The 16,774-nt window shown below is 40.4% G+C and overlaps 1 protein-coding gene across 7 annotated transcripts in view; it reads left to right on the forward strand.

Annotated features, from left to right (window-relative positions):
- Positions 1 to 16,774, forward strand: part of DGKD (diacylglycerol kinase delta) — a 76,758-nt gene that overhangs the window by 11,797 nt on the left and 48,187 nt on the right. For 4 of the 7 annotated variants that reach the window (XM_082223787.1, XM_082223790.1, XM_082223791.1 and 1 more), the window contains exons 2-3: positions 4,812 to 4,922; positions 6,869 to 6,949. In XM_082223787.1, the coding sequence (XP_082079913.1) occupies positions 4,812 to 4,922; positions 6,869 to 6,949 (192 nt within the window). Of the gene's footprint in view, positions 1 to 581; positions 602 to 4,811; positions 4,923 to 6,868; positions 6,950 to 11,901; positions 12,215 to 14,959; positions 15,078 to 16,774 lie in introns of those variants that run through there. The other 3 variants (XM_082223788.1, XM_082223793.1, XM_082223794.1) reach the window with 3 other exon arrangements.

The raw sequence follows: 16,774 nt of genomic DNA on the forward strand, positions 1-16,774 counted from the left end.
TAATACATGACCAGATGTTGAAGATAGATTCTAAGTTCTTGTAAGGATTGTAAAGGGAGGATAAGGAAAATGTCACGTTGCTTTCAACCGTTACCATTTCATCGGATCTCATTGCTCAGAAGCATTCACCAGTATCAGAAGGACTGAGCAATATGCTAGCTGGGAAGTGAACATCAAGTCAAAGAAAAGCAGCAATGCTTGAAAAAGAAAACATGCTATAAAGTCATCTTGATCTTATCTCAAGCCCTTTCCGCCCAAACCCACCAAAGTCTTTACTAAGCTGTCTGCCTATAAATAGAACAGCAGCTCTCTTGCAGAGATGGGCAGCTGTAAACTACAGGCTTTTTCTCTCCCCCAGCAGCATCTGTGTTGTGTGAGAGGCAGCCCAACAACTATGTCAGGTTTTTTTGTGTTTGTTTTTTTTTGCTAGCCTTTCATGTTTAAGTCGTGTACCTATGAGGTTCCTGTAGATAGTCTAATGCAGGAAAATGCATTGGTTTACTTTGGGGGACAAGAATGTTGGCAGCCTTTTTGGGTGGTGTTGTTTTCTTTGAAAGAGCATTCTTTAAAAGAGATGGAGGAGTGCTCATCATTTGCACAGGTGAGTTTGTTCTGGAGGTATGAATTCAGTCCCTGAATAGACTGGAAACAGGGTTGGGGTATCAGTTCACAAATATATGAATAAAAAGAATAGAATGGGAATTGAGTACAGAGCATCAGTCTTACAAACTTGTGCTTAAACTGCAGGTTGATTAAATACAAAATCAAACCAGCAGTCTGCTGGTTGAACCTGAAATATTTCTTTGATCAGGATGCGTTGGTAGGAAAGTTCCAGAAAACAAGCTAAACTGTATAATTTAGGATCTGTTGTTACCCATTGGGAGGCTGATATTTGTTTCTATTTTAGTTCATCAAATCATGAACCATTCAGTTGTACTCCCAGTAGTTCTTCAAACTATTATTCATGTTTACCACACAAACCTTGCCTATATTTAGCCTGTTTTTAATTCCTTGGACTATTGAATAATAATTTTCAGTTGTTTCTTTAAGAGCCTCAGTGGCATTTATCTTCTTATTCTGCAGACCAAGTTTGGGACTCTGCATAATTTCCTGAAGCCACATATTCACAGGATCTCACCAATAAAAATTCTCAAGATTTCTGCCCAATACTTTTTTTTCCTTTTCTGGAAGATATCCATTTTTTCATGAGTGTAGGGTATGAACTAGGAGATGTGTTCAAACCTGCCATAGTAGTATCTCTGTAACTTACCTGATACCTCATGGAACTCACAAAATGGCAGTTCCACCTCCAGTAGCCTATCACTTTCATTCTTTGATGTAGAGTCCATCACTGCCACTTTTTCAGTTCTTTCATTTACTTTCAGCTCATTATCTTTCTAGGAGTAGCAGTTTGAAGGCACAAACTCTCCTGATCACTTAGGACTCTCCCTAATTTTATTTATCGTCTTTGATATTGTAGAGCTCTTGTGAAACTCCTCTGCCATGCTGTGACTGATTTGAGACAGGTATAGGAAAATTAGGTATGGTTAAGCTCAGCTGTTCTTCTGCTTCTTCCCTGTAGTGCATCAATTGGCTCCCTTGCTTGAGTCATATGCAGCTGGTTTTTTTTGTAGAGCACCTGAGCTTTGATTGTGGCATGCCATTATGTGGACTGACTTGTGGGAGGTACTTATGATCCTTTTTGATCCCTTTCAGTTTTTACTAGAGGTAGGAAGATGGGTTTGCTGAGCCAGTGTGGTGTAGTAATTAAGAGCAGTGGACTCGTAATCTGGTGAACTGTGTTCGATTCCCTGCTCCTCCACATGCAGCTGTTGGGTGACCTTGGGCTAGTCACACGGCTTTGAAGTCTCTCAGCCTCACTCACCTCACAGAGTGTTTGTTGTGGGGGAGGAAGGGAAAGGAGATTGTTAGTCGCTTTGAGACTCCTTAGGATAGTGATAAAGTGGGATATCAGATCCAAACTCCTCCTCCTCCTCTTCTTCTTCTTCAATTTTCGGATTTCTGCTTTGCGAGGTGCTGAAGTATCAATTCCTGAGGCTGTGGGGGATGGAGGCAGAACCTTTCTGTAAACCATGCTTTGATACACTTTATTTATTTACCCCAATTATTATGCTAAAACGTTTTGAGGACTCCAGTGATTTTATTTATTTATACAAAATATATTGTCCATTCTTTGTTAAAATAATCCCAGAGCAGGTTATAATATAAAAGTAAATACATAATACACAAGGATTGATATCTAACATTAGTTACATTCAAAGTAGAGTCACTGAAATCAGTGAACTTAAATCTATTGATTTCAGCAGAACTGCTGAGTATGACTTAGTTGTATATTGCTTTATAAAAGTATAGCATTATAATGAAATACAGTAGTTCAGTAAATCAAGGAGGGCAAGCTGCCCAGCTCCAAATCCAGTTTAGCTACAGGCTGGATGGATAAATGAGTTGTTAACTGACACTGAAAACCTATTTGGGTTGGTGTGGTACCTTTACCTTTACCTTAGTGAAATATGTGAGAGGAGAGCATTACACAGTCAAGGTGCCAATATTGAGTGATTCCATCCTCCAGAGATTATTGGTTCTATCTTCCTATATTATTTCAGAATTTACTTGTCTGCAAATTGTTTTGTATTTTTCTCTGTAAAGTGTGTGGTAAGTGTGTTGTACCAAACCTTTCCTATTTTCTCACTGTATATCTGTTGAATCTCACTGAAAGTCATAGGAAAACAGTAAAAATTTCTCTCGCAATTTCACTTTATAGTTCAGGTCATTCTGATTTTGAAGAGAGAAGTTCCATGCTAGGCCAAGATGACATTTTTTGGCATATAGCATTTTGCTGATGAACAGCAGTTTGGCAAAGGAAAATATGAAAAAGCATAAATAAATGCAAGTGTTAGGGAGGGGGCAAGCACTTTAAGTTAAGACATCCTATGATTGCAAATAGACATTTGCCTAATAATCTGTGGTGAACAGGAATTGCCTCTGACCAGCTAGGAAGGAAAGCTTTTGCAAGTTGGAAAAAAACTTGACTTTTGATTTCTAACAAGTAACTAACAAAGGTTTTGGGGGGCAATCTGACTTTTCAGCAGACTTAGCTACTTCAGCTTTTAATATCTCTTGAAGAATTTTCAAATCACTCAAGTGGGATGTTAAGTAAGTAGGGACTGTATAACAAGGTTATTATTGTATCTTGATTGTCATACTGGCTTCCAGTGAATACATTTAAAAACACTGCTGTGCTCTATATACAGTATGTTGCTTTTGTAGCCTTTGGTTACAGAACGACCTAACGGACAGCTTTATGATATCCCTGCAGCAGTTTCTCCTAATGTTTTCCTACATTGAACTACTTGAAGTACTTATAGATGGTGCTTTCCTTGGAAAAGGGGCGTATTAAATGGAGCATTAAAACCCCATATTATGACACTTGCTACTGGCAGGAGCTATGTATTTGTAGTGAATTAAAGCTCTAACCTTTGTTTTTGTTTTGTAGTCCTTCAGTTATTGTTAAGATTCTGTGTTGGTAGCATTTTAATGTATCTTTTGGTATTTATTACGTTCTTCAGCTGGGTTAACAAATGTGTATCATAAAGAGCAACTAAATGAATGTCAGCTAAACATAGCCTTGTAGCCTGGATATGCATATTATGTGAATGATAGTGTGTGGGGCTAGATGTGGAGCAGTGAGAAAATGTCCAGAACTGTGTGTAGACAGACTTGGCACTTTAGCCTTGGGAAATGGCAGCCAGCCAGCCAGTAAGCAGTGAGTCAGAGCCAAGAGTATCTGAAAAAAAATACCAAATATAAAAGCTGGAAGGATTATTCCTGTCTTTTTATTACTGCCCTCCACACTCCCTTAAATATGCAGACCGTTTCCTGTGGTAGTCAGATGCTGATAGCTTTACAGGAGACAGGCTCCTGTGTGCTCACTTTAGTCAAACAGGTGAGATCAGAGCCTTAATTGGACAGGACAGAGCTCTGACTTCAGACACTGAGGTTTTTCTTAAAATGTTTGATGTATCTTCATCAAAGCTTGATAAGATCACCTTGACTAGTTTGAAGAATTGTATCCTTCTCACACCAAGATAATATCTCTCTCACACAGGAAAGGAATCTCTGCACTGTGTGTTTTACTGTTGTTTATTGCACTTGGGTATAGATAAGATCAGCAGCTCAGTTTTATGAATGTGTTGGATATTTCCAGCAGAGGGCAGTCAAACAATAAAGAATATTGATATCAAAGCCCGTACTTTCCTTCTTTTTGTGGTTGGGGAGGGGTAAAATCAGAAAAAATTGGCTGTTCATAAAGAAATGCTTCATGAGTGCAGAGGAGGGTGACCAAGGTGATCAAAGGTCTGGAAACTAAGCCCTATGAGGAACAGTTGAGGAGGCTGGGTAGCCTGGAAAAGAGGAGACTGATAGGAGATAGATATCCATCTTCACATATCTAAAGGGCTCTCACATGGCAGATGGAGCAAGCTTGTTTTCTCCTGCTCCAGAGGCTAGGACCCAAACCAGTGGATTCAAGTTACAAGAAAGAGGGTTCCAACTAAACATCAGGAAGAACCTTCTGACGGTAAGAGCTGTTCAGCAGTGGAATGGACTCCCTTGTAAGATGGTAGACTCTCTTTCATTAGAGGTTTTTAGGCAGAGGTTGGCTGGCCCTATGTCCTGGATGCTTTGCTTGAGATCCCTACTTTTCAGGGAGTTGGACAAGATGATGACCCTTGGGGTCCTTTCTAACTCTACAATTATTTGATTCTATGACTTGATATTTTCTTGACTTCTAGACTATTATAAAAGAGGGCATGCTGATGAAACAGACCAGCTCATTTCAGCGCTGGAAGAGACGCTACTTCAAATTGCGAGGACGAACTCTATACTATGCCAAAACAGCAAAGGTATGTGGCTGTCCATGAAATTATGGGAGGGTAGTAAGGAATAGGACTCATCCAGTTTGTATGACTACAGCACGAGGGTTACTAGCTACTAAGAGTGCTTACTTAGAGATGTTGGGGATTGAGCCTGGGTCCTTCTGAATGCAAAGCAGATGCTTTACCGCTGAGCAGAACATTGAAGCCAAAATTATTACAAAGATATGATTAAATAATAAAAACTGGCATCACATTTCTATATGTAGTAGAAGTTCTACATATATTAAAGGGGGCCTATATTGCTAAGAGCGAAAGGAGGCTGGATCTCCCCAAAGTTTTTTTCTACATAACATTGGTTGACACTGATCCTAACACCCATAGGATCAGAAAGGATAGGAGTCTCTTGTGACTGGGTAGTGAAAGCACTTGATATACTGTACATGGATTTCACTGAGAAAGTTAGTACTCAAAAGAGCCTCAGCCAAAACTATGTATACCAAGTGTGTCCATTACCAAGCCCAAGGATCATTTTGCTGCTTTCTCTCTTGTTTTATTTTCTGCCCCTTGCTTTTATCTTCTCAGCAGAGATCCTCAATAGCAGAGGATTAGGGTGAGGATTAGGATTCAGCCAGAAGGAGATTTTCCCTGCTCCCTCCCTTGGTAGGTCATATTGACTCACCTGTCAAGCACCTGATGTTACTGTTATGTCAGGTCACCTGCTTCTCCTCTGCAGTGTGACTTGAGTTCAAGCCAGGATGCAAGGAAAAAGGTTCATTTGCACATGCAGGTTGGGTTTAAGACATGTTTACAAAGAAGCCCTTCTTGCAAGTAGGGGTTGCCTGCGTGTTTGGCACCAAGGGCTGCTTGTGTTTGGCACCAAATTTAAAAGGTGTTGAATGCAAACTCTGCTTGCCAACGAACTGTCAGGAGCACATTTGAAGGCTCGCCATTGGTCTACTTCAGCTGTGTCTTTACCTGTCTCACACCTAACATCATATATGTCTAATGGGGAACAGGTGATTGTGCCTTTGAGAATACGGCCTCACAGGCCAAATCAGGATGATTGCCCAGGCCTAATTTGACCCATGGGGTGGAGGCTCCCCGTGCTTGAAATAGACATCTCCTAAAATGCCCCCAGATCAAAAATTACATAGCCAATTTAATTTAATTTTAATCAACGGGCTTCTTTGTACAGTGGTACCTCGGGTTAAGTACTTAATTCGTTCCGGGGGTCTGTTCTTAACCTGAAACTGTTCTTAACCTGAAGCACCACTTTAGCTAATGGGGCCTCCTGGTGCTGCCGCGCCGCCGGAGTACGATTTCTGTTCTCATCCTGAAGCAAAGTTCTTAACCCGAGGTACTATTTCTGGGTTAGTGGAGTCTGTAACCTGAAGCGTATGTAACCTGAAGTGTATGTAACCCGAGGTACCACTGTACTTAAAAGCATCTGGCAGATGCTTATTTCTGGAGTTCCTGTGGAATAATGAATAGTTATTTCTTCAATTTCTTGCCCACCATGCACCACAGGGTCCCAGGGTGGGTTACGGCTACTTAAAAATGCAATATTAAAATCAGTTTAAAACTATATATATAATGAAGTCAGAGGTCAGGGTAAAAAGGTGCACCTTCACTGTGCAATTTGGGAAGTGCAGGAGGGCCTCCAGTGTAGAGGGATGGCTAGTCATGTCAGGAATTCCCCATACGGCAGTGGCTTGACAGGGAAATGGAGTGTTATGGGTTGCCTCTATGGGAGATGCTGTGCAAATTCTTCGCCTTGCCCTCATCCACACACAGCATGCAGGATTTTGAGGATGCTCCGATTGTTTGTCTTGCAGAATCCATCTTATTCTTTGCCAGCACTAACCACCAGAGGCAGTTCTTTTAACCCTTCATTATATATATTTGATTTGTAGCAGTTATGAAATAAACAAACAATCTAATTGAAGTTTTACATTTATTTTTCCTTTTCCCAGTCAATCATTTTTGATGAGGTGGATCTGACAGATGCCAGCGTGGCAGAATCCAGCACTAAAAATGTCAACAACAGCTTCACGGTAGGATTACTCATCACTTGGTGGAATGAAATTATAAAAGTATCTCAGTTCTATTCACAATAATTCCATTGTTGATAAAGTAAAAGTGAATTTTAGGCACTATTCAAATAATATACGAATCTGTTATGGGCAAATATTATTGGAGTGAATAGGAGATAGTGGGAGCAAGTGGCATTGATATTGATGTTTGCCTCCTATGTGCAGAATGGGAGCACGGGGTAGCATTTCAGGAAAAACGGGAAGATGTTCCCTGTGCAACATCTTTTCCCAGCTAATTTTCCCAATTTTAATCAATAAACACTTAGACTTGATGGTAGGGAAAGTGGTTAGGGCAGAGAGCTGTAAAGAAAAAAATAGTAGGTGAGCCAGGGTCAAGTACACACCTGCTGTTTCTCCCCTGGAAATTACTTGGGGCCCCCACTTTGTACATGGGAGCTGGAATTCTGTGTGTGCCACTGAATGTTCTGGTTCAGGTGCAACACTAAACCACATTTTAGCATTGCAAAAATGAGTTCAGGTCAATGGCTAGTGAAAGCAAGCTTAACTTCAAACCATCATTTATGAAAATGGCTTATTTTACCTAACTAGTAAAAATTACTATCGTTTAGGATTTGGACACACTATAACTGGAAAGTCAAAAGTGAAAGCTTTCAACCGCCTTGTGGCCATGTCAGAGGAGTGAGGAGGGCTAAGCTCATTTTCACGATAATAAACCATGCTTTAGTGCTAGTCATGAATTCCATAGAGACAGACATGAATTCCAAAGAATTTTACATAATACTTTTTGCATGTTGATTGTGACATATCAGATGATTTTATGTGAGATGAAAAGAGTTAAAAGCTTGGCCAAAATGTACCGATATTCACTTCTGTAAGAGGACAGCATCATTTCCTGTTGCAGCAAATATTGGATGGATCTTCTTGGGTTGTGCAAGAGACAGAAATAAATTGACATAGCAATCCCATTTGGCCATAACCTCTGGGAGTTTCTTGGTGTCCACAGATAGACAAATGTAAGCAGCAAAAGCTAGAAAAAGAGAAGGTACTTGAATTTTTCCAGCCAGTTCAATATGGTCATATTGTTAGTTTCCATTTATGCTGGCAGGAAATTGGTTTAGTTTATTCTGTTTTTATCTCTGCCGCATTTGAATGTTCTGCATGCCTTTGGGATCTGTGCAGTATATATGTATTTTAAAGGATGATGGATGGAACTATTTTTATAGTATGTAGAATTTTGGAGGTTCACAGACCAAAGTATATTGTAAGAATACTTAAGGGATAGTTTATTCAAGTTAAAGGCCTATTTTTCTATAATCCTGTGGTAGACCATGGCATTGTGCATTTGTATTGTTAGTATACTTTGTTGGTTAACTGTGACACCAAAGCTGATGCACACCTGGAAGACATGTCCAGAGCACATCTGGTTCAAGTCTATAGAACCAATTGCAGTTGCTGTAGCCTGATTATATGGATAGGGTGGCCATTTTGGGTTTTGAAATCTAGCATAGAGCAGTTGACTACAGGGTGGCTCCAGGGGATGGGGAATAACCTCATGGAGGGAGAGCATGAGCCAGCATGGTGTAGTGGTTAAGAGCGGTGGACTCGTAATTTGGTGAACCTGGTTTGCATCTCCGCTCCTCCACATGCAGCTGCTGGGTGACCTTGGGCTAGTCACACTTCTTTGAAGTCTCTCAGTCTCACTCACCTCACAGAGTGTTTGTTGTGGGGGAGGAAGGGAAAGGAGATTGTTAGCCGCTTTGAGATTCCTTAAGGGGAGTGAAAGGTGGGATATCAAGTCCAAACTCCTCCTCCTCTTCTTCCTCTTCCTCTTCTTTTTTCCTATTTGAGGGAAGCATGCAAGACTAGTTGAATAACAACTGCTAGTTGATAACATTCCTTTTAGGGCCAGCTTAGCAATATAAAATTTTCCCCCAAAATGGAGCTTTTATGGGGGGGGGGGGAGAATAAAAAAGTGCAATACAGTGGTGCCCCGCAAGACGAATGTCTCGCAAGACAAAAAACTCGCTAGACAAAAGAGTTTTCCGTTTTTTGAGTCGTTCCGCAAGACGAATTTCCCGATGGGCTTGCTTCGCAAGACGAAACGTCTTGCGAGTTCTTGCGAGTTTGTTTCCTTTTTCTTAAAGCCACTAAGCCGTTAATAGCCGCTAAGCCGTTAATAGCCGCTAAGCCGCTAATAGCCGTGCTTCACAAGACGAAAAAACCGCAAGACGAAGAGACTCGCGGAAGGGATTAATTTCGTCTTGCGAGGCACCACCGTACTGTACTCTTTACATACGGAAAGTCACTTTGTTACTTTAGGAACATAAAATGCATTAGTTTAGCATGGAATTATCTCTCATATATTAAATGTTCATTTTATTCAGTCAATATTTACAAATTCTTTTTCTAAGTTATCACTATCACTTCCTGCTTCTTCATATTTCTCATCATATTGTTCACCCGTGTTATAAAAAGCTTCTACCATTTCAGATTTATTTATTATTTGTTTATAAAAATATTTAGACTGCTGTGTTGCCAATATGGGGATGATACTCACCTCTATCACTCTTTTATATGCCATTCAGGAGAGGTTGTGTAGGTGCTGGATCATGTCTGCAGGTAGTGATGGGCTGGATGAAGGCCAATACACTGAAGTTCATGGAACTCACAAGTGAAATTAAACAGCTCTCAATTTTGGCCATTGTTACACATCGTGTTAAAACATATTTATTCATCCAGACCCATGGGGTCACAAAGAGTCGGACACGACTAAACAACAACAAAAGAGCACTGATTAGCACCATGTTGGGTTCTACAGAACTCTACATCAATATTAAAAGTAATTTCTAGTGTTAATTTTGGAATTGGTAGAATATTCTTATTGAGCTACTTCTGCATTGCTGTTCATGGGACTCTCTTAGAAGTAATTGTTTGTGGAGAGAAAGGGGAAAGTAAACCAAGTGAGCTTAGCAAAATAAATTAGAACACTGGATTTCAGCTTCATAGGGCATGCTAAACAGATATTGTCCCTTGGGCTCAGAGATTGAATTCTCAGGTGGGGTTGTACTATAGCCTAGATGGCACCCATGGAACATCAGCCTCAGACTGCTTGGGTTGCTCATGATGAAGGATCCTTGAGATGCAATGTGCCAGGAGTCTTTGTTAAAACATCACCCCTCCTAGATTCTGGAAGCTGAATGCTGTCTTAGTGAATCCAATTGACTGGGATGTTTTCTAACTATTAATACTGTGGCAATTGTGTTTTTTTATTATGATAGAAATGTGTTAAACGGCTGGCTTATTGATTATGGGGTGTTGGCAGCAGTTTTATGCTTTGTATAGTTGATATCCTAATTATATCGCAAAAGTTACACTAAGAAAGGTGGCATATAAATATGTTTAAATAACTAAAATAAAGGCCATTCTTAGATTTCTTTAGCAGGGGTTTTTGAAGTTACTTACGTGATGTGATTTATGAAGATCCTCTTCACCCATGAAGCAATAAAGGAAAGGAAAGGTGATCACTTCTGTGATTTATGTACTTCATCCCTTCCACCTTTGGCAGTACTCTTGATCTTTCATCTTTGCATTACTCTTCTGTCATATCCTGCCCGTGAGCAGAATTCTACCAATTCTGGTGCCTTCATTATACACATTTAGGTGCCAGGCAAAAGCGTTCCTTTTTAACCAGGCCTTTTAATCAGGCCGTCTGCTTGACATCCTATGCCCTTTTAATGTGGCTCTTTTTTTGGGGGGGGGCTGTTATTGGGTTGTTGTTTTTATTTTTATTATATATATTGTGGTTTTTATGTTGATCTTTTCTGTGAACCACCCTAAGACCTCTGGGTATAGGGCAGTATATAAATTCAATAAATAATAATAATACCACCCTCAGTCATCTGGAAGTGTCGTTAACTCAAATCACTCCACCTTTTCTCTTTTGCTCCTTCTTATAAACTGTTTCCCAGAACACCTGTGTGGTGCTGCCGTGCTTTTTTCCTTCAAATCTTTCCTCAGAACCCACTATCCCCCTGAAACCTCTGGCACAATCCGCAATTCCTCATTCCCTAGTAAAACTAAGGCTAAATGTGTCAAATTGAATTGAACATACTTCCTTCCCATTTATCCTCCACTTCATCTGTTGTCTCCTCTATGTGGACTTTTAGAGTGATATTTATTATAATGGGACAGCGAAGGTAACAAGGACTTAATTCATTTAAGAAGTAACATGTAGTTAGGTTTCATTTCATTTGGCACTGATGTAAGTTAAAGGCTTCACAGAAGTTGTGACTCTTGAACTGGGATTTAAAGTGAGAAGTAGCACCACATAAGTGTTCTGGGTAAGGAGTTCTAGTTAAAAGAGGCCGCATGGAGGAATGGGCAGAGTTTGTTTAAGAGAACAGGAGACCTTTGTGCAGCTAAATATATTTCCAGCTATAAGATATTTTTAAGCACCTGCTACAAATAGTCGGTGAACCAGATGATCATTTAATCCAGCATCAGATCCTCATCTGAAATAATCATTTTTGGCAATCACTGTAAAATATGATTCCTTCAAAATAATTCAGCAAAACATACTGTCTGGAATGCAGTTTACTCTCCATTATAAACTATTTTAAAACAACATCAATTTCACATTGACATTCTCTGATGTTGGAGATTATGTAGGAGAAAGTTCCCAGATAAAAACTGAGACATGTAGTGAGTGAGTGGGCAGGATAGTTTGCTTGGTACTCCTGTGCTATTTGGAGTTTGCATATGCATGGCATGCAGCAGATCTGTCAGTAATCATAATTCTTACCTTAGACCTATTCTCTAAATACTGAGTTGGTGAAGAGGTGGAGTTCAGACTCCTGGAGACTTCCCTCTTGAGTTAGGAAGTGCCTCTTAGCTCTACCGCAGACCGGAAACAGCATGTTTTCACAGTCAGTGCCTGTCTCCTGAGTTTGCTGCCAGTAGGAGCAAATCTGTCCCTGCTCCTCCTTAAGCAGACAGCTAATCAGCTTCTGGGGAGTTGCACAGAATTCCTCAAAATTGGCTGAATGCAGGAATAATCCTATTAATACCTGCATCAAATTCTGAGGAACTTGCTCATTGTGAAGAAGAGATATGGATGAGGACAGACATGTGGATTAGAAAAATACTGTGTGTGAGATGGTAACAAACAAGTCGAGAGAAGGGGACTGAAAGTACTGCACCAGACTCTGCTGAAGACTGCATCTGCTCTTTATTATTAGAAACCATCAGAAATTCAGATACTTTAGAGTAAGTTGATCAGGCTCTTTCTGACTCTTTTCTGTTTATTTGTAGTTGGTTAATAATAGAGACACATTTCACTCTTCTGTACAGTTGCATAAGTAAATGTTTTTATGGGCTGAAAGTACACAGGAACAGACCTTGCTGCCCGAGGTAAAATTAGAAATGTTGTCATATTTTCCAGCACAGGAAGGTTGTAGATTTGGGGTTTGGTGGTCTCTCATAATGTAACACTGGTTATGCAGTGTTATTTGTTTCTTCTCTCATACAGAGGAGATAAAGTTGAAGAGTTGTTTTTTATAGATTTAGAGGTGTATGAAAGTATCTATAAAATAGCAGAGTCTTCGGGATGAGAGAGCTTCCTCATTTGTGGAAAGAAGTGTAAGTAAAAACACGTGGCTGTTGTTTTCTCTCATTAGAATTTTCTCATTAGAGTTGGTCCTGCTCTGGAATTGCTCTCCCTTGCTTTCTTCTTGCAGGCTTCCCATTATCTTCAATCTAGTAAACAAAATGTCTGCCACAGTCTTAGTGGTGCTAGAAGTGGGTATATCTGCCTTGCAAGTAAATATCTGCTTCCTTACTTGAAACTGAAGCTGTACTTTGACATGCTGTGTCCCGTCCCTTGTTTCCCTCCCCCACGAGGCTAGTGGGTGAGTACACTGTACTTCACTCTCTGAGAGTGCAATCCTATGCATGTTTACTTGACCGTAATCCCAAGTAAACAATGGGCCTTACTCCCTGGTAAGTATGTACAGTGGTACCTCAGGTTAAGTACTTAATTTGTTCTGGAGGTCTGTTCTTAACCTGAAACTGTTCTTAACCTGAAGCACCACTTTAGCTAATGGGGCCTCCTGCTGCTGCCGCACCGCCAGAGCATGATTTCTGTTCTCATCCTGAAGCAAAGTTCTTAACCCGAGGTACTATTTCTGGGTTAGCGGAGTCTGTAACCTGAAGCGTATGTAACCTGAAGCGTATGTAACCCGAGGACTGTATAGGTCTGCAGCCTGAGTTTTCTGGAAGTACCTGATCCTGTAGCATTGTGTTAATAATGCATTAGTGGCAGAACAGAAGTCAAGATCAGTGGTTGCTTATTTGTTCAAAAATGTTAAGTACGTTACCTTTTTAAAAATAAACCTGAAGGCATACAGATATCTTTGTTACTGTTTGTTTGCTATAAGTCTGACTTAGTTTTAAAGATTTTTCTGCTTTAAATATAGGGTGTGGTATGTGCCTTGCTACACTCACTGGGACTTAAAGAACTGCCATGTCTCACCTCAGTCTCTCCCTGTGAGAGTAAGGTAGAAAAGGTAAACGACCCCTGGATGTGTAAGTCCAGTGAAAGGCAGCTATGGGGTGCGGTGCTCAACTCATCTTCAGGCTGAGGGAGCCAACATTTGTCCACAGACAACTTTCCAGGTCATGTGGCCAGCATGACTAAACCGCTTCTGGTGCGACGCAACATAGTGTCAAATGCCGTTTACCTTCCCGCCCTATTTATCTACTTGCGGGTGGCACTGTGGTCTAAACTACTGAGCCTCTTAGGCTTGCGGATTGGAAGGTCAACTATTCGAATCCGCGCAATGGGGTGAGCTCCTGTTGCTCTGTCCCAACTTCTGCCAACCTAGCAGTTCGAAAGTACTCCAATGCAAGTAGATAAATAGGTACGGCTGCGGCAGGAAGGTAAACACTGTTTCTGTGCTCTCTGGCTTCCATTATGGTGTTCTGTCATACCAGAGGTGGTTTAGTCATGCTGGCCACAGGACCTGGAAAGCTGTCTGTGGACAAACACCGGCTCCCTCAGCCTGAAAGCGAGATGAGCACCTCACCCCATAGTTGCCTTTGACTGGACTTAACTGTCCAGGGGTCATTTACCTCTTACCGTATGAGAGTATACTATGGGCTTTTAACAATTTGCTGTAGGAAAATATTTGTATATTTGCAGAAAGGCAATGAAATTGCATTTGGGGGGGCTTGGTTATCCTGGAGATCAAAGTGGGCTCAGGGCATCTTAGAATACCACTGATATCCTAGCCCACAACTTCTAAAATGCCAACTGAATGTGGGTGGAGCTGGACCCTTTAAGACAGAGCCAGGCACTGAGGTATGCATGGGAATAGGGATGGGATGGTGTGAAACAGTCTGTGAATGGGGTAGACCATTGTGTTGTCAGACAGGAGCAGGTCTACCAGTTTGTGACTCCAGCTGTAAAGTGCTGTGGCAAGATATTTGAGAACACATCTAGTCCTCAAAAGATACATGGAGGAAGAATGGTCTTGCTTAGCCATTCACTCTCTATAAGGTGCTTCACCCCCTTACCTGTCACCAATGGCACTCAAGTATAAATCTGGACCAGAATTTGCTTGCCTCAGTATGCCCAAATCTCACTGCAGCAATGAAAGCAATCCCAACATTCATCAAGTGGGGGGAGATTATAAGAGTTGTAACATGTGATAGAATAATAGTCCTCCATTATTACCAAACACTTGGGAACCCACCCACTTCCATAGTATGCAGTTTGCCCTATTTTAATATAAGTGGCATGCCTGCCAGAATACTAAATTATTTATTCTAGCTGTTGCCATTCAACTGAAATCCTTCAGTCTGCCCACATCCTGTACACCACCAAAGACTAATGCACATTCCAATACCTGTATGTTTGCCAACAGGGAGGGGCGTGCATTTTTACTTCCTGCAGAATTACCACTCCGGCCTACAGAGCCAGTCAATCTCAACAGCATTTAGCTGACTTCCATATTCTGTAGGAAAAGAAGGAAACACACCCACACCATTGAAGCACTACCCCCTGAGCTTGAGTTTCCTACCTCATCCTCTGCAAAATCTGCTAAGAGGCCAATCAGTAGTCCTTGACTTGGTAAGTTACCCACTTAATAATCTTGAAAACGTACAGTCCCTGGGCAGTATAGGGAGAAATCTGAGAGAAACAAATTTTGGAAACAGGCTGAGCCCAAAGCTATACTGGTACCTATAACCACTTGTTGTAATATATGGAGAAAATACATTCTTAAAATATACCTGCTAAGAAGTAGGGATCAGTGGTATATATCACTTGATCTGGTGGCTACTATGGAGAGGTTGTTTTTAGTGATGACACCTTATAAATCAGAGTGAGGTAGGCTTACACACACAAACACACACACACACACACACACACACACACACGATATCCTGAACTGCCCTACCCTTTCCTGAACAGATCTGTGAGGTACCTTCTTTTCTTTTAATTTAGACACTAGATTTTCTGTTCAATGTGGCTTTTAACTGGCCCCTAATGATCTAGGTTTTAGTGCATTTTAATATCAACTCTTGATTGGATTGCTGTTTGCTATTTAAATTGGTCCTTCCTTCCTTGCTTCCTAATGCTTGATTTTTAGTATTTTAATCATATAATGTTACTGGTTTATCTTTTTGCATGTCACTTTGAAAATATTTTTCAAAATGACTCACAAATGCTAAAAATAAGCAATGAGGTGACACTTAGGCTATTTCCTTGGTGTCTGACTGTTTGACTACTTTTGTGTTAATTTATTCCTACATTGGGTTAGGCATTGCGTCTGTCAATTTCAGAATCTTGACTATGTTCAAACACTTATTTGGTGAGGGTCTACTTTTGTTTTGCACATTTGTTGTTAAGTAGCCATAGTTTTAGTTCTGCGTAAGGGGCTGTAGCAATCAAATTTGTTACTTTCTCCCTATCTTGAATAAGTTATATATTGCTTTATTCTTGGACTTAGGCATTTTTGTTTTCACTGTTTATCTTATCTTGAATGTAATTTAACTAGGTAAGGATGAGGTAGGCAATATAGTATATTGACATTTGAATTAGACCTTGGTCTCTAGTACTTCTCTGATGAAATGGATATGTTCTGCTTTGTTTGAAGAGAAATCAAATACTGAAGGTTTCTTTCTTTATGTTAAATAGCAGCACCAAGCATTAAGTTCTGATTTGTTCCATTGTTTCTGGCAAATCTGGATAATTTGTTTTCAGGCTTGCAAACAGCACATTTCTGTACGAATTAGTACACTCGTTGTTTATGCTTGGTTATACATATTACATTTTTTCTTTTCTTTTGTTGTTACAATTGTATCTCATTCTTCCAAGGAACTCATAGTAACATTCTAGTCTCCCTTATAATGTAGCTTAGGGTACTTTACGGGTTACCATGTGAGGTAGGTTAGTAGCTTATGCGAGGCCACCCAGTGAATTTTAACCGCTACACTACCTTGGCTGTTTTGACTCAAGTATCGGCTCTGCCACCATGAAACATTTATACTTCTATAGAATCTTAAATGGACATTGCATACCTTAAATTAGTTAAACAAGCAAAAATCTTTTACAGTTACAAAAATCAGAAGCAGTTCTGATTTACTACTCCAGAAATATTATTGGGGAGCTGGGGAAGGGGGACAGGGAAGGGGTGGAGCTGGCCAGTGAATCGACCTAATTCTGGGAGTGTAGAGATAGTAAGTGGTCCCTTGCTGCTCAGAAGCCAGAGGAATTTTAACATTTTCCTGTTCCTTTTTAAGTCCATAAACTAGTTCTCCATTTAA

The sequence above is a fragment of the Podarcis vaucheri genome, assembly GCF_965113315.1.
Source record: "Podarcis vaucheri genome assembly, chromosome: 5".
Taxonomy (NCBI): Eukaryota; Metazoa; Chordata; class Lepidosauria; order Squamata; family Lacertidae; genus Podarcis; species Podarcis vaucheri.